Here is a 26,867-nt window from a genome sequence, read left to right as displayed (position 1 = left end):
TATGAATCAACTGGGTTTATTGAATCAATAGTAGTAAGTGCGTCTGATCCCAAACTTAAACCAATGGCAAGCACCATGTCTAAGCTTGAATATTACATACAAGATGTGAAAAAAATGAAGAAATTATGTAATCCAAAAATGTTTAAGATGCATTTGCAAGATGATCTTTCACTTCTGAGGGTTTCAAACGCCGGAACCCTTGCGCGTTACAGATACCAATCTCAATATTGCTTTCTGTCATCTGACCCTCAAAACTTTCCTTCAAAGTGAGAATGGCAATGTGGACTGCGTCTTCAATTTCAGGATTCTCATTATATCTAAAAGAAAAATAATAAATATTTAAAAATAAAAAAAATATTTTTTTGACAATTATTTTTTATACAAAATTGGAAATGCTGTGCTAAAGCAAGATTTGACCTTGAAAAATTAGATTTTGTGTGTTTGTTTCATGGCACATTTCTAATAGCTTCTTTCATGAACAGCTTGCCTTTAGAATTCCCTCCCTGCTCCTATGATTGTGAAAATTTAAATGTAATGTGAACAAGTATCTTTTATTTTATTTTTTTTAATTACATTTTCACACACACAAGCAAACAAGGCACATTACCACTTTGTTGTAGGGATATGGGCATCAGGGGTACTGTGTAGGGAGTTGGGCAGCAAGATGTCGATTCACGTTGCACTTGAATTTCTGCATGTCAGTACAGTTGGCGAAGCAGGGGCCCGGCAGGGAATTCCAAAGTCTAGTTGTCCTGGGGAAGAAACTACTGGAGTAGAAGGCTCTCTTACATTTAGGGATCTCTACTGTGAAGGGGTGGGATTTAGGTGCTTGTCGGGTTTGTCGGGGGTATTTACGTCAAGGGGGCACAAGTGTTTGCAGTTTGTCAGAGAATTCACTGTTAAAGTACTTGTAGAAAAGGCAGAGGATGCAACATTTCGTCGATGGGACAGGGGCTGAAGTTTAGATGACAGTTCAGGACCTATCAGGTTGGCGACTCTCTTTTGAACCTTGTCTAGGAGCGAGAGACTAGTGGCAGATGCACCAGCCCAAATATGACAACAATACTCCATACATGGGCGAATGGTGGCCTTATAGATGTATAGGATACTTTCTAGCATGGTGGAGAGAACCTACCTTCTTCACAGCGGTCCTGGCGATACTCTCAATGTAATTGTTCCAACTCATGTTTCCTGAGAGCGTTAGGCCGAGGAGTTTGAAAGATGTACTTTCAGATAGAGTCATTGGCCATTGCTATTGGTGGTAGAGAAGGTTTCTTGTAATTATTGAAGGAAACAAGTTTAGTCTTAGCAGCATTAAATGTGACCATCCATTTATGTCTCCATTCCACTACAGATCGGAGATCATCCTCTAGTGTTTCTGCCATTTCTTTAGATATGTGTTTATTTGTTTTCCTGTCGTGTCTGTTATAGAGTGTGGTGTTGTCAGCATATATACCCATCTCACAGGCAATTTTGTCAGGGAGGTAATTTATGAATATTAGGAATAAGAGAGGTCCCAGGATACATCCCTGAGGCACTCCCGCATTTATATCGTATTGTTTAGATGTACGATTGTCGAGGACAACCTGGATTTTTCTCTTATCTAAGAAGGATTTAATTATGGCATGTATTTTCCAGTGATACCATATGATCTGATTTTCCTGAGAAGACCTTCATGCCATACCCTGTCAAAAACCTTAGATATATCTAGAGCTACCGCTCTACCCTCCCCCGCTTTGTCCAGTGACTGGTATATACGTTTTCTGAGATTTCAGTTAGGATGTCTGCTGTTGAGCGGGCTTGTCTAAATCCATATTGTTGGTCAGTCAGAAGTTTAGCATCTGTAAGGTGATGGACTAGAGCTTGGTTAATTATTGTCTCAAATATTTTGGCGAAAAGTGGGAGGAGTCTAATGGGGCGATAATTTACTGGGTCAGTTCTTTCGCATCTGCACAATTTCCCACTTAAGATACCATCATAAATCTGGTTACTAATTCATAGAAGTCTTTTAAATCTCGTTTGCCTTGTTTACAGTGAATTCATGTAAAAATAAGGAAAAAATGTAATTGAAGTTATTTTGATATGATGCCATCTTAAAATAAAAAAAGATTTAAAAAAAAAAAAAAAAAGATGTTATCGTATGCAATAGAGAGTTATTTATCTTTGTTTGCAATATTTTTTTTTTAATGCAATAATAATACTACCCAGCAACTAGATACAGTTAGTACAAAATACAGCCAGTCACAGACAGCTGTTTTGTCATTTCACAACTTATCAATGTGGCTAAACTTAGCAAGTATGTTAACCCATACATGTCTGTATTGTTTAAACCCTAGATGCCAATCACTTCCAAACGTGACCAATGGCATTGGATGTCTTACTATGTTCTAACCCAGGGTTTCCCAAACTTCAGGACACCAAGCGGGGGGCCTGTGCAGAACAAAGGTTTTTCATGGAGCACTAACAAGATAATTTCTAAAACAAACATGAAAAACATTAATTTCAAATTTTAACACTAACTAATGATTTTGGGAGTCCCTTGACTTAAGGCTAAAGCCAACTGGAGCAACCACATGTATCATATCTCTTTCCAGTAAAAAAGATCAATAATTAAATGTCTGCAACCATTTAATTTTCCCATATAAAACATTTGGCCTTCTTTAAGAAAGCGCTTCCAGTGCTCTTCAGCCTCACTCACGGAGCCCCAGGGCTTCGTGGAGACCACTTTGGGAAACTCTGTTCTAACCAACTTACTACCAAGAGTAGAAGAAAAGATATGACTTGAATAATTTCTTTTTTTATTTGTTTACAAAATTAATAGGTTAGTAATGTGAGTGAACTTAATTTCTTTTATGAAAAAGAATTGCTTATATTGTTTAATATTAAGGTCAAATGTACCAAAAAGGTCATCTGGTAAGGTAACAACATAATATGATTGCCGAAAATAAAATAATCATTGATTAAAGTTGAACTACCTGGTTTAGAGAAACAAAAATGGTGGATTGTCAGAAACAAAATAACTGTTGATTGAAATCAACTGCAAAGATTAGCAAGATAAGGAAATACCGTTGCCAAATAAACACTCAGAAGTTCCACACAGGGTGTTTGCAGGAGGAAGAATAGATATCATAAATCGTTATATAATTAAAACCTAAAATTGATATAATAAATTGATTGAAGATTTGCGCAAAAGAAAAAACACCACAATTCTTATTCTCATGATTTTATATATATATATATATATATATATATATATATCAGGCTTTATGTTGCAAGTGAAACTGTCGCATTTGTGAGTGACTTTTCCAAGTGGCAACTAGAAATAACAAAACACTTATCTTTGGGCGATCGTGTTTTTTCACCAAAAATCTTTCAAAGCTCACAACTGAGTAAGAAAATGCTTTTTCAATCTTTACTTTTTTTTAAAAATAAAACAAGCAAAGTCAAATTATTTAAACAATAAAAGTCTGTCTTTTTTTTTAACGAAGTCTGTTTTAAAAAAACATCTGAAGAAATTCAAATGCTTATACCTTCAAGTCTCAACATAAAATTTAGTGCATATTTAGAATTACATTTATTTAAAACAAAAAGATACAAGAAAATCTTTATGATATAAGTACTTTTCACTTAATGAAGACGTCCAAAAATCATGTGGGTTTGGCTAGTAACTTTTCTATTTGGCTAGTAAACAAAAATATTTAGTTGTCAAAAGTCAACTAAAGATAAATTTGTCCGTAGAGACATATATATATATATATATACCAGAAGCATGAATGAAAACTGTAAACCAAAATTTACATGTAAAATTTATTTCTCGACAGATTACCTCCAATAAACAAAGACGGTTAAAATATCCTTATTCTGCAGAGTTTAAAAGAATGCAAAATTCTTCTCTTCAGAGGAAAGAAACGAGTTAGTAAATTATATAAATAGCAGAGCTAAAAATTTGCTGGTTTTAGCATTTTATGAAACTGCATTGTATGATGGTGGTCATAGAATGCAAAAAAAATTGTTTGCAGAATGTTTGTGAAGGTGAATAAAGGAAAAGGAGAAAAACAAGAAAAAATCAAACCAGACAGGGTAATTCCAAGGTGTGATATCGTCTTTTGTAAATATCAAGAAGTGAAAGAAGTATATATCTGTTTTCAGAGTATCAAACAGTTTTAAAAGACGATGGAGAAATTTGGTGACAATTCAAGATATATATATGTATATCTACACACACACAATCGAGAGTATACTCTAAAAAATATATACATCGATATATGTTTATATACTCGAGAATATGTCTATTTTATATATACTCCAGAATATATATATATATTTTATACTCTTTCAATAATATATATATATACTCACATTATCTCAATAATATTAATCATATTATTTTAATATATATGAGGTGCCTTAAATAAGTTTCCAGATATTTTGTACAAGCATTTAAATTGTCGCAGACTCTTAAAAATTCAGTATGTTATTGCTATACATCCTACAGGATGACTGACCAATTTTTATGATTTCAGGTTCAAATGAACAGCTACAGCAGAAATTGGAATACACCCTACTAAAACCTGATTGTCACAGCTGGTGAATTTTAAAAATGCAAGCTGGATGTGAGGAAACTTTAGAAGAATGATATGCAATAAAATTCTGCTTAAACTTAGAAAAATGCTAAAGAAACACATGGAATGCTTCAAACTACTTTTGGACCATCTTGCATGAATCGAGCATCAGTTTTTGAGTGGCATAAGAGATTCAAAGGTAGGGAGTCTGTGAGGGGTGATGAGAGATATAGGAGGAGTAAGGAAGCCAGAATACGATAGTTGATTGGCCAAATAAAGAATTTCATGGATAAGGACCGTTGTGTGTCTATAGAGATAATAAGTGCACAGTTTGATGTTAGTACACAAAATTATTCGTGAGGAATGCGGAAGATTTGCACAAAGTTTGTCCCAAAGGATGCCCAGAGAAGATCAGAAAGAAAGACGTTGTCATGACAGCAGGGAGATGGTCGAGCTGATCGATTCAGATCCTACAGTTCTTGATGCTCTGGTGACCTGTGACGAAAGCCAGATCTACTGCTATGACCTAGAAACCAAAAAATACAGTTCCTAGTGGAAGCATGCTGGCTCTCACAGACCCAAGAAGGCCAGACAGACCCAATTCACCCAAAAACTTATGATGATCCCTTTTTTGACCCACTGAACAGACAGTCAACAAGGAATACTATGTTGAGGTTTTAAGGAAGTTCAGCCAGAGCTTCCGCCGGAAGAGGCCAACACCCTTCAAATTGGGTTAGTGGTATTTCCACTAGTCCACAACTCCGTCCTTGTCACAGACTATTTGATTAAAATGGACATCAAGTAGTTCCTCTCCCTCTCCATTGTCCTGACCTTGCTCCCTGTGACTTTTGGTTATTCTCTAAGCTCAAAGAAAACCTTAGAGGCTGTTATTATGAGACATTTGAGATGAAAGAGGCTGTGACAAGGATCATTGACACACTCACACAAGAGGACTTCCTTAGGGCCTTCCAGAAGTTGTTGGAATAGCACAAGTGCATTACAGCTGGAGAAAATGTCAAAGGAAGAGTTGCATGCATGTACTTATCAATAAATGTGCTCACATGAAAAAAAGTCTGGAAACTTATTGAAGACACATTGTATATATATTATCTCAATAATATATATATATATATATATATATATATATATATATATATATATATATTTAGTAATGTGATTGATAATTTAAAATTCAAATTAGAATTAAAAATTAAAAATCTGTTTCATAAGAAGGAACAACAACAAAGTCAATAATTTGTACGATCGTTTCGGAAACAATGTTTTTATTGTGATAGACATTAAGCCATGGACAATAATTTTGACATATAGTTTTTTTTAAACAAAGTCTCCTCATCAGCAAAAGTATTGGGTGGGGTTTTTTTATATGTAAAAGACACCATAAATAAACCTAGCAACTTTAAAGTAAGGCAGATGTATCTTTTAATTGTTCGCCTTTTGAAAACTGTAATTATCGTCAAAGCATTCATTTGGATGTTGATTGTAGCTTATAAATGTACGAAAAAAATTATATATATATATAATTAGAAAGCACTGTCATAGTCAATATGCTCCATTACGCCAACTGAAGACACCGTAACATTTTTTTTGATAAATCGACAACTTTTAAAGGTTTTCCGAAAAGGAATATCACAGGGAAAATTAGTGCAGGCAAATAGTTTTCAAGATATAAATACCTGTATTTTGAAATGTAAATCACTGGCGGCCATGCTTGAACCGGTAGCATATGAAAGCGAAAAAACCCTCAGTTTTTTTCAGCGCAATTCCAAAAGCCGTTCTTAACATGGGGAGGTTGGGGGGGGGGCTTATTCTAAAAGCTGTTCTTAACATATAGAAGTTGGGAGTGTTTATTTCGAAAAGTTTTGGGGGGGGGGGTATTCTGAAAATTTTCTTATTTTTACCCTCCCCATGTTAAGAATGGCTTCCAGAATAAACAGGTTTTACAACCAGTGCACATTGACCAAATTTTCTTGAAAGTAATTTTTTGGTGAAATTAGCTAGAAATGACGTTGAATAAACAGTTGCATTTAACTTCACAGTTTGTCTGCGCATGCTCACTAAATCATTTCAATGAAACAACAAAGATGGCGGCCAATTCAAACTGCTAGAAATTACTTTGCATAATATGTCTTTTATAGGTTTTCGGGTATGTTGAAAACGAATAACGCAGGGAAAATGGTTTTCAAGATATAAGTACCTACTTATATCTTGAAAACCATTTGTCTGCGCTAATTTTCCCTGCGTTATTCGTTTTCAACATACCCGAAAACCTATAAAAGACGTCATTTTTTTTTTTTTAAGAAAATGTTGAGGCGTCTTCAGTTGACGTAACGGAACACATTGACCGATATTTTAATTAAAATATTAAATTCAAAGAATCTCTCACCTTTTTTCTAAGAAAGTTTTTCCATTGACATAGTTCTTACCCATGGCAGTTGCCTTCCATGCAAAGTAGGCACCCTGAAATGAAAAAAGTTTGAAATAAAAACATAATACAGTGTTAAATAATAAAAGTTCGAATTAAAAAAAAAAAAAAAAAGAAAGTATTTTTACAAGTATGAACACATAAACTTTTAAAACATAAGTCACATAACAGGTCATCAACCGTCCAATTTAAAACAGAGTTGTCTCACTCCTTCCCCCTCTACAAATCAAACTTAGCTCATTACACTCCCCTTTATGTCTACAATTTGTTTCAAAAATTCATAAAACATGTCAAATAATTTTCAAATCAATCGATACATTTTCATAAATTTAAATATAGCTCACATCAACTTCCTTGCATAAAATTAAATATAGCTCACATCAACTAATTTTACGCTTAGAAGCTATGTTAACAAAATCATATTGATGAGTTAATTAGTTTAAAAATGTATTCTACATAAACATTATACATATGGAGAGAATCTGAATGCCCACTAGACACTGTCCTAGAGATTCATAGAAACAAGTCATAGTTTTTTTAAAAATTATTCTTACAAAACTTATTCCACCCATAACATTACTTGAAAACATAACCCTACTGTTCTTTTAACTTTTTATCTTTACTAGTAATTGCAAGCATTATGTATGTCGGTGTATAATGAAAAAAACAACTTGCGTTAAAATTAAGTGCTTCTGGTGATGGTACTTCTAAAAACCATACTCCTACTCATGCTTCTAACTTGAAAAGACATTTGGAAACTGCCATTCCGACCTTTAAACTTGTACTAGAGAAAGACAAAGGTTCATCAGTATCAAAATCTAAAACCTTTAATATTAAAAAAAAAAAAAATGATTCGGCATCGTTGACAATTTCTTATGTTAGAGATTGAGTGAGTATATCAATGACTTCACAGCATTCAAAAAAAAAAAAAACATTGTTAAGATTATTGTTTGCAACAGCATTTCTTGAGATTCTCAACTGGAAGTGATCGTACTGAAAACTAAAAGTGACTCTAAACAGATAACATAAGGAAACTAGTAATCAATGAACCTGAAAGCCAAATGGAACAGCTAAAAAATAAAATTAACAAGTCGCGCGTGCGTGGTCCCCATCTGGTGCTGCATGTGAGATGACGCCACAAAAAATAGTGAAGAAATGATGAATGTGAGAAGTGTGAAAGGCCAACGTTGCCTTCAAATTTTCGCCAAGTTTCAGAAAAATCTAATGGGTGGGGCAAAGGTTATGGGGTAAAAGTGTAATTTTTTGCAATTTGGGGGGCATTTGTGACCTCTTTTGAGCTTCTGGAAACGCCGAATCTCAGTGAAAATGGATAAACGGTACAGTTTCATGCCTTAAGACATGTATATTTGAATTCAGCACCATGGAAAACCACCATATAGACATACATATCAAGTTTTTTAAAAAGAGCCCCAAAAAGGCACGTTTTTTTAGCCTTAAAGCCCCAGAGGGATGCGAACCAAAATTTTGCCAGGGTTACCCATACTGAATTTATATTAAGAAGAATGGCCTCCACATTTTGGCCAAGTTTCAGGAAAATCTAATGGATGGATCAAACGTTATGAGGCAAAAAGTATCATTTTGAGGCATTTTTGACCCCTTTTGAGCCCCTGGGGACGCAACAGGAATTTTTTTTACTGTGCACATCTATTTAATGAAATACAATTTGTGGCAGAATTTAAGGAAAAAACTAACGGACGGTTATCTGGCAATCGTCCAGAATAATGGACGCACGGACGCCACTGAAAACATAGGTCCCTCTCTGATAAATCGGGAGACCAACAAGTTTGTAGACTTAAAACTGAAAGGGTGCACACACCATCATGTCAATTATTTTGTTGTTAACGTCAGGTATGTGCATGATAGGAAACATGACCACCAAAATCTTAGCTATTAAAAACCCTGAAGCCCAACCCTCTAGTAACTTCTTGAAATAATTCGTAAAGGAAGTGTTTCAAAATTTTGGCATTCAGAAATACCATTCATTATGCATTGTCACAGATAATGCATCCAACATGTTGAGTATGGTCAAACAACTGAATGAAATTCAAGTGTTACAGAAGAATCTGCAGAACAAAATCAAAAAGAAGAACCTAGCTCTAGTCACAGTAGACAGCCAATTGATTGTGATGACTTAACAGAGAAGCAAATGGATTTAAATTTGTTTGAAGTGTTTGAGGAAGTGCTAAGTTGCATAGATGAGTTTGCTGATGTAGCAGCACCACATTTGAGAAATTGAACACCAGCGTTGTTGCGTACATACACACCAACTTGCAATGAATGATGCTCTTAAAGAACATCATTCCAGTAATCTTATAGCCAAAATCAGAAAAGCTGCTACTGCAGCAAGAACACCAAAGTTTAATGCCATTCTCAAAAGAAGAGCTGGAAAAAGAGCTTTAATAGACCAGGTTATTTACTGGAGTAGCACTTATAACATGTAGTAGGGCAGGTTATCTCAATATTCCATAAGAATCTTTCACTTAGTGATACAAGCACCAAAATTGGCACAAATGACGTTCAGAAAATACATTTTAAGAAAAGAACGCCATCAGAAAATTCACGATGGCTGCCAGTTTTCAAGATGGCTGCAGAAGCAAACCTGACAAATTTCAATTTTGGTGCTTGTATCACCAAGTGAAAGATTGTTTCAGCAATCTGCCTCACTAATGGTAAAACAATTTGTTGAATTGAAGCCTGTTGTTATAGATATGGCAAATTCAGATGTCATTTTTTTTAGAAGTGCTATGAATGCAACTTGAAGAACTGGAGGGCCTTCTTAAGCTTCTTTTTCAAGTGACAAAATCTTCCAAGAAAAAGATGTCACTCCGGGAATGTTTTAAAAGAATGGAAAATGTTAAGAGAATTCCTTATCCAGACATGATGGTTTGCTTTTTTTTTTTTTTTTTTTTTTACATAGGCATCACCACATTATCAAGGCCCAGAGGCCACTCAAGGATAAGGGTTAAAGAGTGTACAGTAGAAATTGGACAATATAGTAATCATTAGTAATGAAAATTTGGTAAATTTGATAACTTATATGGAACGGCTCATCAAGAACTTATTTACGTTAGACTTGAACACAACCATATTGTAGTCATCCGGAAAGCAGGAAAACGGAAGACAATTCCACAGGCGTGCAGTTCTAAGAAACAAGCTTTGTTCATGGAATCTACGTTTAGGTTTAGGCACAGATAAAAAGTGGGGGGAATTATTGATAGTGTTTACAGCTAGACGAGTGTTTCTTGCGAAAGTTTGGCGAGGGGGGACCATAGATTGAAGCTCAGTTGAACACTTTCCATGAAAATAACGATACATCAGAGACAAACTCGCAACATCTCTTCTGTGAGATAGAGGTTGCAAGGAAGAGAAAAGGACATCTCCTACGAGGCTACGAAGTCTATTTTGAACTCAAGGCAGGACAAGTCCTTTCTAGCAGCTCCTGCCCAGATGTGGCAACAGTATTCCATCCTTGGACGTACCTGGCTCTTATATAGATAGAGAATAGCATCAGCAGTGAGATATCTACCGGATCGATAGAAAGATCCCACCATTTTTCCAGCGGCCTTGGCAACAGATTTGATGTACGTGTTCCATTTAAGATCAATGTGCGAGTCAATGCATTAAAGAGAGTCAAAACTGCTTAATAATAAAACTCTACTGGCTGCAGTGGATGTAGACACACTGAATCAAGTGTTGTTATTTGAAACCCAGAAAGATGAAACAAAATCAGCACATTGTGATCTTGCTGTGAAGATTTTAGGCTTAAATTCAAAGGCATCTACTCAAGATCCAGATAATATTTCAGCCACAGATTCCAAGGAAACCTGTGAAGAGGTTTTCAAAAAGTTAATGGATCAACAAAATTATAGAGCAAGGTCAAAGCAGCATAAACTAGAGGCAACAGCTAAAACTTCATCTTTGATGAATAAAGGCTTAGCAAGTTTCAAGCTAAATTTTCATGCTGCATTACAGCAAGTAGAACAAATAGACAGAAAGTCAAATTGTTGAATGTCCATGTAGTTATAAACCAATATCCTGAAATAGTGAAAGGTCTGCTCTGTTGGCAGTGGCACTTCCTCCAAGTATGTGTTAAACATATGTTCTTAACATTAAGATTTATTAGGATAGATCAATGCTAACCTGAAGACAAAGAAAGTGTATTTTAGTTGATGTTTGACACAACAGTGAGATCAGATGAAATTTTAAAATTTACTTTCTTTTTTACATTGCATCTTCAGCAATAAAGCGGTCCCGTCATTTAAAAAGGGGGGTGATAACGTATATACGAACATGAGACTGCTTTAGATTATATAGATAAAATAGAAAATAAAAAAAGAAAGAAATGAACTTACTGATGGATCACATTGATATAAATAAGGTTTTTGCTCATCTTCATCCCAACCTGCTATAAGTAAGGAAACACCAAATGGACGAACGCCTCTGGAATAAATAAAGAAATTAATCGATCATAATAATATACGTTTTCATTTTCAATCAATACATTTATAAATAGTACATTACACTAAGGGAGATAATTCAATACATAAAGGGAGATAATTTAGTATATAACGTCAGAATAACTGACTACCTTCAATCATTGTGATTATTGTGTTCTGGTCCCACCTGAAATATTAAAATCTTTAAAGCAGGAAATTTATTAAAAATTAGCAAGGGTGGGGATTAAAGAAGAACAAAATAGAAACTTAACCTTGTTTAAATATTAAAAAAAAAAAAAAAAAAAAAAAAAACGATGCTAAACTTCTTAAAAAATATAAAACAAAAAAACAGCAATTTCAATATTAAAAACTTTTAATAAAATGGAAAAAAAAAATTTTTTTGTAGGTTTAAAAGAAAAAAAAGGGGGGGCTGGTGGCAGGTAGTCTCGAACTCGGAGGCTTGAGGCCAATAGGCTGACAACATAAAACTGCGTTACGGCGACGGAAGCAATGTAAGACGTTAAATTTAGCAATTAAAAAGTGAATGAGTTCAAACAGGTGCTTGATTTTATTGAGGTCAAACATCACACCATGGGAGAATGAAATCCCGCAGTTAACTATTTCTGCGAGACAGTTTTTTTTTTTGTTTTATTTTTTCTCTCCCCAGCTTGAATAGCAATTGTCTGATATGACGGTTTTCACGGACATTGATCAAAGCACTCATTTGCCACACGAGTACTGAGGTTTGTTTCAGTTTCGCTTTTTTATACTGAAAAGCCAAAGACATGCGTGGGCCAATAAATATGGCGAAAATCGCGCGTAAAAGTTGTCAAAATTAAAGATACATGCTGAGTCATTTCATAAATCTTAGATATTATCATCTCGGTAGCATATAAAAAGTTATAAGAATGAGCGACCAACCCAAGAACCACCCCGAAAAAAGCCTTTGCCAGACATACAGAAAAAATGCACACACTAACACACATTTTGCCCTTTATATATATAGATATAATTAAATATATTTTAAACGATTATACAACATCAACACATACTTATTAACTTTCTCACACGTAACATTTTCATAAATAATAGGTTTAATGAACAGTTCCTACATATCGTATCCTATCAAATGTGAAATGTGGGTTATCGCCAGTGAGTAATCAAAACACAATGAAGAAACAAAAATCTTGTTACATACATGCGCGGTTGCTGGTACTTTCATTTTTCTTTTTTATTGCCGTTTTTTTATATGTGGACAGTGATTTTCTTGTAATTGTGGAGCTTCTGATTAACTCGAGACAAATTTATTAACGAGTGGAATACAATGGAGACTTGCTGGGGTTTTAAAGGTTTTATTCAGAGTTTACTTTTTGAGGCAGATAACATGTAAATTACTTCTTACTTACTTTTTTTTTTTTTTTTTTTTACTTAGCTTTAAAATAGTCGATATACGGCAAGAATTTCAAGGCAATATTTACTTAGATTCTCTTTATATTTTCCAGACACATATCACCTCTTACTTCCTGAGTCCAACAGCTAAAAACTTTTTCTAGCGCATTTTGTTTAGACAGCTAACCTTTGAACACCCGCCTCACCCACGCTAGCTGCACTGGGTCTAAATCCATTTGCTGCTAAGTTATCCTGACATGTACTTATGTAATCTTTGCTGAAATTCATACTAGTTTAAAAAAAATTTTTTTTTTTAATTGCATTTTCACTCCAAACAAGGTACAGTGCCACTTTGATGTGGGGGGCTACTATCTGGGACATAATTTGCAGGAATATTATGTTCAGAAGTTAATATAAGTTCTACTTACTGGTGGAGGATCTCAATATATAACACATACACACACACACACACATAGTATTTTTAATATACATTAGTCAGTGGTGGGTTCTGGTGATAAATAATAAAACTGATCAATAGTTAAAAAGTTTAAAAAAAAAAAAAAAATCAAATATAAAAGAAGAGTTACTTACCCTGATTGTGTAAATTCTTGCATCACATTAGCAACTCTTTGTACTAATTGGGCAGTTGGAATTTGTTCTTGGTATGTCAAATAATATTGTTGGGCAAGTTTACGAGCACGGCGCACTAAAACCCTGGACAAAAGATAAAAAAAAAACCTTTCATTTCTTTTTTTACGGAGATAGATGAAAACAAAAATTTTCTAAGACAAAAAAACTTTGACATTTTTAAATTCATTTGTATTCTTTCATAACTTAACAAAAGCAGTAGCAGCAGGGAGATGACAGTGGTTAAGTGTTTAATGACATGGATTGACAACTTGGGTGTGCTAGTTCAAATGCAGTCAGTTCAACAGAAACATTTTCACTCAGTGATGTTGGTAACCTTCATGTAGTTCCTCACATAAGTACCTGATGTTTTTCTAAAAAGAATTCTAACTAGAAAGATGGAGCGGGGAGGTGGGGAACAAATAGCCACTTGATTCATGCAAAATAAATGAATAATGTACAACAGCAACAAAGCAGCATTTCTCCTCTTATTGCAATCCTTCCACACCGTGGTAAGGTTAGTGACAACAAAGTGGTATCAAAGTTACCCAGCTAACAGAATTCAGGTGAAAATCCAAGAGATGCTGACATTAGGATATGTCACATGGCAAACTTGCAAATCCATGGAGCATCTCTGCATATAAAACTGGTATCACTTTAGATGTTCTGGGTCAAATCTTCCATCAATATGTCTAATGAAGACAACTTCATGCAGATCAGACGATCCTGAGGCGCAATCTTGGTAAGTTCTGCGCAGGATAATTCACTCAATGACAACAGCAGCAAAACCAATCTCAACTTTCACAGTTAAAGAAAAAGTTAACTGAAACTGATAGAGGTAGACACTAACAAATGCAATGTTTGTATCCAAAAAAATTGAATATAAAAAATATTTATTAAAAGCAAGGTGGTTGTTTTGGCACTTGTACAGTTTAATCAAGACATTAAAAAAAATGAAAATATCGAAAAAAAAAAAAAGGTTATATTATATGTATCCGTTTTGGACTGAAAATATTCGGAAAAAAATTTCACTTAATTTGATCAAGTAGATTTTTTTTTACAGTGGAAAAACACGTTTTTATGGCAGCGCGTTGAAGATAGACATCTTTAAATTTTTTTAACATACCAAGGTGAGATAACTCAATTTAAAGCACCGACACTCCCTCCCCATCTTTAATACTAGCTTTTCTTCCTAAAAATCGAACCTTTTCCTTGGTATCATAACAAATGGTTTTGTTTTTTTTGCTGTTAAAAAAAGAAAAAAAAAAAAAAAAAAAATTAAGTGAAATTTTTTTTCAGAGAACTTCATTCCATAACGGATACATACAATTTAAATTTTTTTTGATATTTTTTTTTTTTAATGTCTTGATTAAACTTTACAAGTACCATTGTTTTAATATACAAACAAAATATGACAGTTCAAAATAACAAGAAAACTATTTGATATACCTATGCATCAGGCAGAACTATTTGTGTACACCAAAAATTATGGAAAATTATCAAGTAGAATTTTAATAAAAATTATTTTACTGTCCAGTCAACAAACTCTGAATGTCAGGATTGCATAGCATCTCCACATGAGAAGGGAGATAATCATCTACAATGTGCTGGCTTAAAGAAAAATAATGCAAATATGAATAAGAAATGAATTATTATTTATTAAAATTCTTCTTGATGCTTTTTCCGTAATTTTTGGTGTACACAAATAGTTTTGCTTGATATGTATGTGGATCAAATAATTTTCCTGATATTTTATTTAGAACTGCTACAATGCACTTGAAACAACTACCAAAATAATATTGCATACAAAATTCGATAACAATTTAAGAAATCTTTGACTCACCTATAGTCTGGACCCATTCCACTATAAATCATACCAATATTCTTTGTTATGCTTTCAACTTTGTGAATGCTGTGTTCTTCATACAGAATGGATTTCTGCTTTTTCTCAGTGGCTAAAACCACACCATTAGAAGCTGACAAATACAAAAAAATAAAAATAAAAAATATTTTTTTTTAACAGAAAAAACAATAACACGCAAAAATATGTGTTTATTAACATTCCTGTGAAAATAGTGTTCATTATATTTAAAATATAGAACTGATCCAAATGAGATAAATTAATATATACTAATAAATACTCTAAGTAATATTGTGTTATATTGTTTAATGCAAATAATAAAATTACAGTGTAAGAAACAATCTTTAATTTACTCCTTCAATCTTATCAGATAATGTTCTTCACATTTTTGCTCCATTTCTTTTCAATGTTCCCTTTTTTATGCAATATTTTGTTGACATCTTTCTTCGTTGAAGAACTGATGCACGTCAAAATTTCTAGAAATTCCTTTCTCGTTATTACAACAATAATGATATATTATTATTATAATTACATTCGAAAACAATGCTAACATCAAATGAAGGTCACCGTCATATTTTTGGCTAGAGTTGTCAAATTGGCTTTTTAAAGCCAAATTTCAAGAATTTAGTCCTTTTTTTTTTTTTTTAAACAGTTTGGCCTTAAAAAATTGTATTTGGCCTTTTTCAAAGTGTAACGTATGGACTAAGGAACAAGTAGATTATATAGATAATTACATAAAAATACAAATGTAGATAATTTATTGGTTAAAGGTTGTTAATTATTTACACTAAATAATTATAAATTTGTTATTTTGAAGAGAGATAACCATCAAATCATAATATATAACAAAGGGAGATAACTACGTCTACGTTAATTGAATTCTTTTTACAAATAAAAGGTGCACAAGAGAGGTGTGTACCTTCTTGAGTTATTACAATTTTAAACTTATGTTTTTTTTTTCAACTTATTGGAAAAATTGAGGAAACCATTTAATAGTTTACAAGTTTTAGTCTCTCACACACACACACACACACACACACAACTCCTGGAATCCATTTCTGAAAATTCAGATACTTCCAATTTTTGTGAAATTTTAACAACAGACATTAAATATTCTGAAAATTTGAGTTCCTTAAAGTATTTTTAAGAGCATTTCAGAGAGCATATTTAAAAATTTCATATTTAAATATTGCAGATTTGCATTAAATTTAATCCATGGTCATTAGACATCAATCAAGCAAGATTCTATGAATTTCAATTTCTTCTTCGTAAACTTAAGTTATAAATTTTAGAAATTTTCTAGAATCAAAATCATGTATTGGATTTTGATTAAAATTGGAATAAGGATTCTAGACATAAGATTTAGTGTTATATCAGGATTTTAATTTTTGTAATTGGACATAAAAGTAGTGCAAAACTTTTGCTTAGGGAATTTTATCTGTTTTGGAAAAGATATTCTTCTAGTTTGTATATGAAAAAGGCGATTGAAATAAGAAAATAAAAGATTTTTAATATTGTTTCCAAATAAAAAAATTACATGATAATAGGAATGATAAAATTGCCGCCATAGAAAAGACAACATGATTCCATTTCTGTCTGATGAAAGCAGGTTGTCTTTTTTTTTGTTGCAGACCACCTATTAGTTGGCCAGGTGTGTATAAATCCCAAGAGCAATGGAAGCTTTCTATCATGTCTGAAAATGACAAAATATTTAACAAGCAAAATCAGAGATGCATCATTGTACAACTCATGCTCTCTACCGATTCAAGTTATGACAACAGGACCATTGCCAGCATCCTCAAAATGCATCGCTGGATTGACATGAATAACAGGGACATGCCCAAGATGATGAAAACAAAGTTTCCAGCCAGGGTTATGATCTTTGGTGTGATTCCAAGTGAGAGCCACATCGTGCCACCTCATATCTTCAAAGTCGGCCTGAAAGTCAACACCAAAGTGTACCTGAATGTGCTAAAGAGTGTGGTGATTCCCTGGTGCAATCAGGTGGCCACTGGGAGACCCTGGGTGTGGCAGCAGGACTTGGTGCCGGCCTACAAGTCTAAAGAGACCCAGGCTTGGCTTCAGGAGTGCTACAACTTTGTACCCTCACTGCTACCCCCCTCCTCCCCCCCAAACCTGAATCCGCTGGACTACTTTTATGGTCATACGTCGAGAACATCACCAACATGACTTCCCACAACACCAAAGTCAGCCTAATCGCTGCCATCTGCCAAGTATTCATTGAACTCCTGCCAGCGCTTGTGGAAAAAGCATGCTCTCAGTTCCGGATCCGTATCGAGGCAGTGATTGAAGTTGAAGGCGACTACATTCAGCTCTACTACATAATCAAATCACCTGAATTGATTTTTTCAATAAAAGCTTTAAAATAAACTTGTAGTGTTGTTTTCTGTATGGTGACACTTTTATTGTTCCATCCTATAAATAAAATATGACATCTAACAAACATGTTTAACGCTTTTGTTGCAGTATTTTTTTTTTCAATAATAAACAAACCTTTTATCCCGACAGACGGAGCTCCTGCGGCCACAGCTGCCAAAGCATATTCAATCTGGACCAACTTTCCTGATGGACTGATGAAGAAAAGAAAATTAAAATAAATATTTACAAAAAGAATTTGCCATTTTTAATAAAACATTCAAATAAACAATAAATTTCATAACTATACTAAATGTCAATCATAGGAAGTCAAAAAAAAAAAATATCTGATTCTCTTGAAAATAAAATGAAAAAAAAAAAAGCAACTAAAGACTTCCCACATCAGAAATGGTAAGTCAATAATAATAAAAAAAAAAATATCTTGGTACTTGCCAACATTGACATTTCATTTCTGGAAACAATTAATATAAAATAGGAAAATGTCGACTAGAAAATAATTTTCAATGCCGATGTGAGTGTTAAAATTCAATAGATCAATGAAACAAACAAATGTTTTTTTTTAATAGTATTATAAAGTGTCCATAACAGTGTAAACCCTAGGAGGAACTCTTATAAAGAAAACATTGGAGCATAATTTTTTTTTAATGAATTACGACTTATCAAACACAAAAACCACTTGAGGATAAAGGTTGATGAGATGAATAGACTGACAGTGAATAATGATGAAGAATGTTATGAGAGGATTGAAAATCTTCACATACAACCCACTCATAGACAACAGCCAAACTAAAAAGCATCCTGTGACAAACATCGTCCATGGAATGTAAAGACTAAACAAAACTGATAATAAGCAAAAGAAACAGGGCTGCTGAAAGTAAACCAAAAGTTCACTTTCTATCCTCATTATCTGGTTTAATGTCTGTCTTGCATGCTAACATATATTGGACAAATTTTAGAATTTGACTCTGGTTAGATCTTTATCCCTCTTTAAATCCAATCTCATCATTTCTTGTTTTCCCTCCTGCCGCAACTGTTCTACATGTATCAACTCCAGCATTTTTAGTCAATCTTTCTATTTCTAAGAAAATCCAAATAGGTCAGTTGGTAGAAATCTTTAAATCCAAATAGGTCAGTTGGTAGAAACTCAAATTGAAAATTTCAAGGTTTTCATTTTTGGTCATGGCATTCGCTTCATTTTTTTGAGAATTTATTATTTATTATTAATGGAATATTTTACATTTCTAAAAGTAGTTAATCTCTGATATTTTGAAATGGAGATAAATTCTGCAATTTAAAAAAAGAAAATTGTGACTAAAGGAAAAATTATCACTGACAGATTAACAAAATCTATTTATATAAGAAAGTAATTGATTCTTGTTCAGAATTCCTTCTACATTAAAAATTACAGAAAAATCCCTTATGTACGTACCTATAACAAAATGATCAAGTAGTTTTATTTTTACAAAGAAACTCATTTTTAAGTGGTTAATGGGAATTCGTAAACATTGCGTCATAAATCCAGTAAGTATGAATTATTGGCGAGTTATCTCCCCCTTTTTTCTTTTAAATGGCTAGCATCACAGTTACTCCTCGGATACTCATAAAATTTGATTTTCTTATTTAAAAATAAAACTACTTGATCAATTTATGTGATTTTTGGAATATGATTTCTTTGTTTTTTTTCACAGGGAAGTACATCATAGATTTATCTGTATTTTTTTGTTAAATATAGGGGAATTCTGGACAATAACCTTCTTTTTTAATATAAATTTCAGTATCTTAAGACTTTAATTTCCTAATTATTTTGTAATAGTTCCAGAAAACTGATATTTATCTTCAAGAGATTTTTAAAAATTAATTTCTTAAAATTTCAAAATTCATTGAACTTATGCATTTTTAACTGTTGTTAGGACAGTGTTAATTCTAATACTTATTTTCAAATGTAAAAATACATTTTTTTTAGCAATTAACTTTTTGCTATTATTTTTCAATCATTCTAAACAAAACGAATAATTAGATATTATAATAAATCCATTAAAAAATATCTAATCTGTATAAGCCATGCTCACTTTTGCACGTAGATATTGGTCAAGCATTGGTTAATTTACATGTAACATGATCATTCGCCGAGGAGAGTTACTTGGTTTGTCATGTGGCGGTTTCTGGAACAGTTATCACGTCCTGAGAACAGCAACCAGCTCCCCAGGTGTTAGACATAATCAAACAATACGCACATCTCTTTTATATCAAGGGGTTGGTATGGCGTTGGCTATAGCCAACTGACAAAGTCTGGTTATTGAGTTTTCTTTGTATTATGGGCAGACATAAGGGACCTCTGCTGAAAAGAATGTTGTTGCTGCAGATAAAACGTTTGTAGAAATAGCAATCAAAGCATCTTTTTATAAAAATAAAATTATTTTACATTTTATACTGGCAGAGCATATTAACTGACCAGGTGCATGTAGCCAACAGCTGGCGCAAAACTTATGCGTCTACTTTCGTCCAACGCTTCAGCTGGCTAAAAACAATATAATTTAATTCTCCTTTCTTTCTTCAATGGAAGAAAGAAAGATAGAGCCATGCATAGAAATTTGACACTAGCTCAAAATGAAACGTTATTTTGTTTTCCAAGCTGTTGTCAGTGAGCAAGTGTGACCTTTTTCACCTCTTTGCACTGGACTACACAAAACACCTGTAAATTTAATCTGCTCTGACTCCTGTTGACATGCAATTGCCCGGGCAGATTGTGTATGCCTCCCCACAAGAACAGTACACATCTGATAAAAGGATCCCAAAAGTGGAGAGCCGGGGATCCCCCAAAAAGGTTTCTCACCCAATATGCAACAGATTAGATGACTTTTAGAAATTGACTTCTATCTCTGGCTAGGTCTTTATTTATCACCTATTTTATTATTATTTCCTATCATGTTTTTCTTGGCCTTCCCCTATCTCAAATCACTTCTTTTCATGCAGCACATGTCCTCAACCCTTTCAACTCAAGATTTCACTTCCATACACACACGTTAGACTCTTCCCTTTGTTGACAATGGTAATGCTTTGCTGGTTAGTAATGGCAGAAGTTCCCTGAACTTACTCCATCCAATCCTAATTCTGACATTCACATTACCACCAGCTCCGCCTTGTGCTCCAACAGTATCACGAAAGTAACAAAGCTTCACATCATCATCTAAATATACTTTCTCCATATCTGAGTTCTCATTCATCTTTATTTTACTACAATATTTACACAGAAACTTATTTTCTTTCAACCTATCAGTAATTCTAATGCACTTTATGTGTACCCAATGCTTATAGATACCATATAAAATTGAATTGCTCTTGAATCAAATCACAATTGCAATACTTTATTCTAATACAACTTCCTATTCTTGTAATTCCTTTCTAAGAACTGAAAACTTGTGGAACTCTCTTCCTGCTCACTGTTTTTCTCTTACCTTGATGTTTTCAAGACTAAGGCCAATAGACATCTTCCATCTCACATCAATTAGATTCCAGAAGTTTTCTTATACTTCCTAGATTATAATATCTCAGATTCCGAGTTGTAAAAACTTCCCTCCGTCCCGTTGTTTCGAGTGTTTGCTTGTTTTTTTCGTATAACTAAAGCAAATGCCGGTGCCTGGCCTTCCGGCCGGGTAGTATTTCTTCTGTAATTGGTCCTTCGTCAATGTAGAGGAAACCCTTCATACTGAAACAATTACTATTTATTTGGATACTGCCAGAGTGCCCCCTTTTTTGGGGGAGCTGCTTTTCCCTACATTAAAAACGACCTTCATAAGAGGTTTAAAAGCAACGCCATTCCTGCAAGTCATCTTTTTGATTGACATCGCTAAATTTGAACGTTTTATACTTCCGGTCGCGTCATGGCGTAGCGGTAAAATGTCAGATTTTCTTTCACTTTCTTTTCTGCCTTCGTGTCACGGGTTCGAGCCTGCCTGCCTACTACCACTTTTCTTTTTATTCTGCTCAACACACACCTACAAACACCCAGGCAACACCGGGCACCCCCACTAGCAAAAAATAAAAATAAAACCTCACCATCTAAATATACTTTTTCGTCCATTTCCACTGACTTACACTTGTTGCACACAAACTGTTATCATCTTTCAACATATTGGTAATTCCATTGCATTTCTTGAATAGCTAATGTTTACAAGTATCATAAAAAATTGGCTTATTTTTCAACCCCCTTTTCACAAACTGAACACATTTTTCCTCTTTCTGAGTACTTTCGAACATTAAGACCCAGATCATCACTTTGGTTTTGGTAACATTCACTCAGCTAAATAGAATCTCATTTTTCAAGAAGGGGGTGATTATTTACGTTAAACTCAGATTACAAATGGGCCCCCTCACATGAAAATATAATGTATTCAAAAAATCTAATATATAAAAGGCTATATGTCTCAATATTTTCATAGATAGTATTGTACTTATATCCCTCATATTAATCATGCCACGCTCACTTGCACCCGTCTCTATTATTCCAGAGTGTAACCAGCAGCGCATTCTTAAGAGCCAGAAGATGAATTGGTAATTCTTCAAGCTCCTCACGTCAACACTGGTGGTTCTACTATTCAGTAATTGCCTACACCTTCACTGGCTCCCCACTTCTCTGCTTTTGTCTGCTCATTGGAAGGTGTGTCTACTCATCTGTGCACTGCTGATTACACTCCAATTTGAAAACTCAGTCCTCCTTGTAATAATTTATTTTTTCCTTTGACACAAAAAAACAAGAACAGCAAATTAATCGAATGAAGTCACAGATGTCGAATGGTTGGTATCTATTTTTAAGTGCCACCAAAAACTATAAATATTTCCAACATACAACAATTAGAAGGTCTTTTTTCCCTCAACACCTTTTATTAACGAACTTAACATTTCACCACAAAGATTGACAATCACCACCTGCACAACTTAAAAGACAAAACCCTTGCCTATAACTTTAAGATCATCCACATCTCTGGGAAACACAACCTCGGTGCTGACACGGCTTCACGCTACCCCGATCACTAACTTTAAGTCAGAAGAGCCAGTGGATATCGGAGAAGATGCCTCCACTTTGGCATCAATGTCCAGCACACTGTACACTGTTACTAATGTTGCTACATGGAACATGCTGCAGGAAGCTACATCCTCTGACCCAGACCTCCAAATGCTATAGCAGCTTAGCTGTGAAGGCTTTCCATCAGACGGCAAACAGATGAAGGCCCGCATTGCGCTTGTACCATCGCATCTCTAGTAGCTTGCACAACCTAGACAGTGTGGTATTAACAGTCAACCGTGTCATCATTCCTGTGGCACTGCACCCGTAGATTCTGAAAGCTTTGCATGCAGCCCACCAGGGAGTCAGTGCCATGTGTGCCCGGGCAGCTGATTCTGTCTACTGGCCAAACATCAGCACTGACATCCAGCACATCAGGGATCAGTGCACTAGCTGCCACAGGATTGCTAAGTTGAATGCCATGCAGCCACCAACTGACTTGGCTCCTCTCGAGCATCCTTTCCAGAGGATCGCCTGTGACTATTGTACATATAACTACCATGATTACGTAGTAGTCGTTGACAGGTACTCCAATTGGCCAATGGTGTTTAGAGCAGAAAATAGTGCAGACACCCTTGTCAGGTGCCTCAACGAAATCTTCATGATTGTTGGAGTATTTGAAGAGTTAACCTCAGATGGAAAGACACAAGAAGTCCTTCACACATGGGGTGTGCACCACTGCCTCACCTCAGTCGCCAACCCTCATGCCAACTGCAGAGCTGAGATAGGTGTAAAGACTGTCAAAAGCATGCTAATGGACAACACTTCTGAAATTGGGTCCATTGATGTAGACAAATTCCAGTGCGCCATGCTCATCTATCGGAATTCAATCGATCCAGAGACTAAGGCATCCCTGGCCCTCAGTCTTCGGAAGACCTATTCGGGACCCTATCCCCATCCCCATGGATTATTACTGCCTGCATCCGACATGGACAGAGAACCTTGTCACCAGGGAAAAGGCTCTCGCAAAGTGACACTCACGAGAGCATGAGAAATGGAGCGAACACACTTAATCCTTGCCTCCTCTTCATGTCGGGGATCATGTCTACCTACAGAACCTGACAGGCAATCATCCAAAGTGCTGAGAAATAACAGGTACCGTCGTAGAGGTCAGGCAGTCCCACCAATATGTTGTGAAAATCAATGGCTCTGGGAGACTAACTCTGCGAAACAGCCAGCACCTTCGTAAGTTCATCCTCTTCAGAACAGTCTCACGTGGGGATGTCATTGAGTCCTTCAGCCCCATCATTAGGGAGGCTGCCACCCACTCAAGCGAATCAGAAACACCTGCCAATGATGTTCCAGCAAGGAGCCCTGAACCAGCATCAGAAGTATTTTGATGTGCCAACAAGCCCATGTCTATCACCTGAGAGAGCTGTATGTGCGGCCACACCAACAGTTGGAGACCCCACACATACGGCAGAGCCGACGCATGTTGAGCCTACCGTGCAGGTGGCCACACCAACGAATGTAGATGCTGCGCATACAGCTCCCCCACAGACTCGTGAATCCACCATACATACCAGCCCCAAGAAGCTCCCCCATGGCTTTACGCTGATTGGCACCGCACAATGCCCCTGGTATTGCTGAAGCCGAACTAGGCAGCTGGTCACGCAGCCAGCACTCGTAAAATTCACTAGTAATTGTACAGTGTAAACAGTTAGAATGGACTTTGTACAGAATTTTTTCTCGTGCCCACAAAAAACTCGCTGTGGGTAAGGGAGATAGTATTGTACTTATATCCCCTCATGTCACGCTCACTTACACCCATCTCTATTGTTCCAGAGTGTAACCAGCAGCACATTAGTTTTCACGTCATTTTCCCAAATTTCATATGAACTTGGGGAGAGGAAGATAGCTGTTGGACCAAACGAAGCTGTGGTCATCTCGTAAATACTCATGTAACTATGTTGAAACGGAACATGCCATTTTTGCTAAAGCCAAATCAAGTGGGATCCAGTCATCAGTTAACATCAGAAATTTGGGTGTCGCTACTCATGTTGTGGAAAAGAACGCAACGCATTCTTAAGAGCCAGAAGGTGAATTGGTAATTCAAAAATCTTCAAGCCTCTCGCATCAAGACCGGTGGTTCTACTGCTCAGTAATTGCCTAGACCTTCACTCGCCTACCAGTTCTCTGCTCATTGGAAGGTGTGTCTACTCGCCTACCAGTTCCTGCTCATTGGAAGGTGTGTCTACTCATCTCTATCTCTTTTGAAACTGAAATATCTCACACTATTCTGTACTTAATTCAATAAACAAAAATATTAAAGAATTTAACTTGAAAATCCTATCTAAAAAAACAAAACAAAACAACACGGTCCGTATTCTAAAAAAAAAAGTGTAAATCGTGGAATTTAGAGAGGGAGCAAGATCGTAGTCAGACCGCCCTTTTCTTTTGGTAATCTTTACTTCGGGTTGCTCCTTTGTTTTTAATTGATTTTTTATGGTATACTTTGTTTATTAAACTGTTAGGTGAAAATAAAGAATAGATAAAAGGCTCCCCCTTTCAAAGTTAAAGGCTCTTCGAAACAATAGCATTATTATTTAGGAAAATTAAAAAAAAATTTTTTTTAATTTTTTTTTCAAGTATTGTTACAGATTTTGAACAAGACAAAAAACGATTAAGTTAGGATTGAGTGACGTTTAAAATAAATAAACAGCTCGGTTTTTGTTCGGTTCAAAAGTTATACAAGTAGGTAAATTTTTACGCCGTGCCCCAACGTTTTATAAAACCAACCTCCCCATGTTAAGAACAGCTTTCGGAATAACCCCCCCCCCTTCAACCATAAAAGGCGTTCTTAACATGAGGAGATTGGGGGGGGGCGAGTCCGAAAGCAGTTCTTAACATGGGGTGGTTGGGGATGTTTATACTACGCAGGGGCAGGTCGTAAAAAACAGGTGCTAGTGCACTGCAGAGAGTGATCCGCGCTATTTTTTAAATCGTATTTCCAAGTTTAATTAAAGTTTTATGATATGTTTTTTTATTCAATTGTAAGGTTGAAGTATAGAATAGGTACAAAACACCCTCCCCATGTTAAGAATGGCTTTTTAAATAATAACGTTATTATTTACGTCCGGATCACTCTCTGCACTAGTCTCCCCCCCCCAAAAAAAATATACCTACAAGTACATATTTTTCGTTTTATTTTACGGTATTTGATCAAATATTAGATTAATTTTTTAAAAATATTAAATCAATTCTTGTAGCTGCGAGAAACACATGTAAAATTGTCTGAAGAGTTTTAATAACATACAAGAGAATTATTATATTTTAATCAAATTGACTAAAAAAAAAATATGGTGCAGAGAGTGATCCGCGCTATTTTTTTGAATCGTATTTCCAAGTTTAATTAAAGTTTTATGACATGTTTTTTTTTTTTATTATTCAATTGTACGGTTAAAGTATAGAATAGGTACAAAACACCCTCCCCTCCCCATGTTAAGAATGGCTTTTTAAATAATAACGTTATTATTTACGTCCGGATCACTCTCTGCAGCACTAGTACCAAAAATATAAAGTTATGTTTGGGTGAAAAAATAAAAATCTGACGAAAAAAGATTTAGAAAATACGGATTTCTTTTTAATATAGAGAAAATTTGATAATCAAATAATCTCTTTTAGCCTGTAAATCACGTATCATTTTCTTTTTTAATATAATTAATATAGATACTATTTGAAAAGGACAAGCAAAATTTAAAAGACAATTTATAATTTTTAAAAAGTCATTTTATATCGAAGCCGGGCGCTTAAACTTAAGACATACAACGAGGATGAGAATGCAAAATTGAATGGCAAACAAAGAGATGGTAATTTAAAATCAACAACATGTCGACCAAACGTATTTTTTATTCATACGAAATAAGTAATGGCTTTTATATAATTATTATCTTTTTTATTGATTAAAATTCACCCAAAAATACTTTTAAAACTAATAAATTACCTGAATGTTGTCAACGAGAAACTGTAGCGTTCGGACATGATGGAGCGAAGTAAAGTAACCTATAATTTTCAGGTTTAGTTTCGTATTTTACGATGAATTTAATTTTATGATTCTTGTACGAGATAT

The 26,867-nt window shown here is 34.8% G+C and overlaps 1 protein-coding gene across 1 annotated transcript; it reads right to left on the bottom strand.

Annotated features, from left to right (window-relative positions):
• Positions 1-26,848, bottom strand: LOC145259981 (proteasome subunit alpha type-2). Its single transcript, XM_080117976.1, has 7 exons — positions 26,742-26,848; positions 17,854-17,930; positions 15,322-15,454; positions 13,443-13,565; positions 11,379-11,466; positions 6,967-7,040; positions 1-317 (listed from the first exon to the last, which is right to left on the bottom strand). The coding sequence occupies exons 1-7, from the start codon at positions 26,777-26,779 to the stop codon at positions 143-145; spliced, it is 708 nt and encodes a 235-aa protein (XP_079974102.1). The 5' UTR covers positions 26,780-26,848; the 3' UTR covers positions 1-142.
• Between the last annotated feature and the right edge of the window lie 19 nt (positions 26,849-26,867).

The sequence above is a fragment of the Euprymna scolopes genome, chromosome 35 (assembly GCF_053919585.1).
Source record: "Euprymna scolopes isolate OS-2025 chromosome 35, ASM5391958v1, whole genome shotgun sequence".
Lineage (NCBI taxonomy): Eukaryota > Metazoa > Mollusca > Cephalopoda > Sepiida > Sepiolidae > Euprymna > Euprymna scolopes.
Note: the sequence above shows the minus strand (reverse complement) of the source record. Positions and strands in the feature narration are given on the sequence as shown.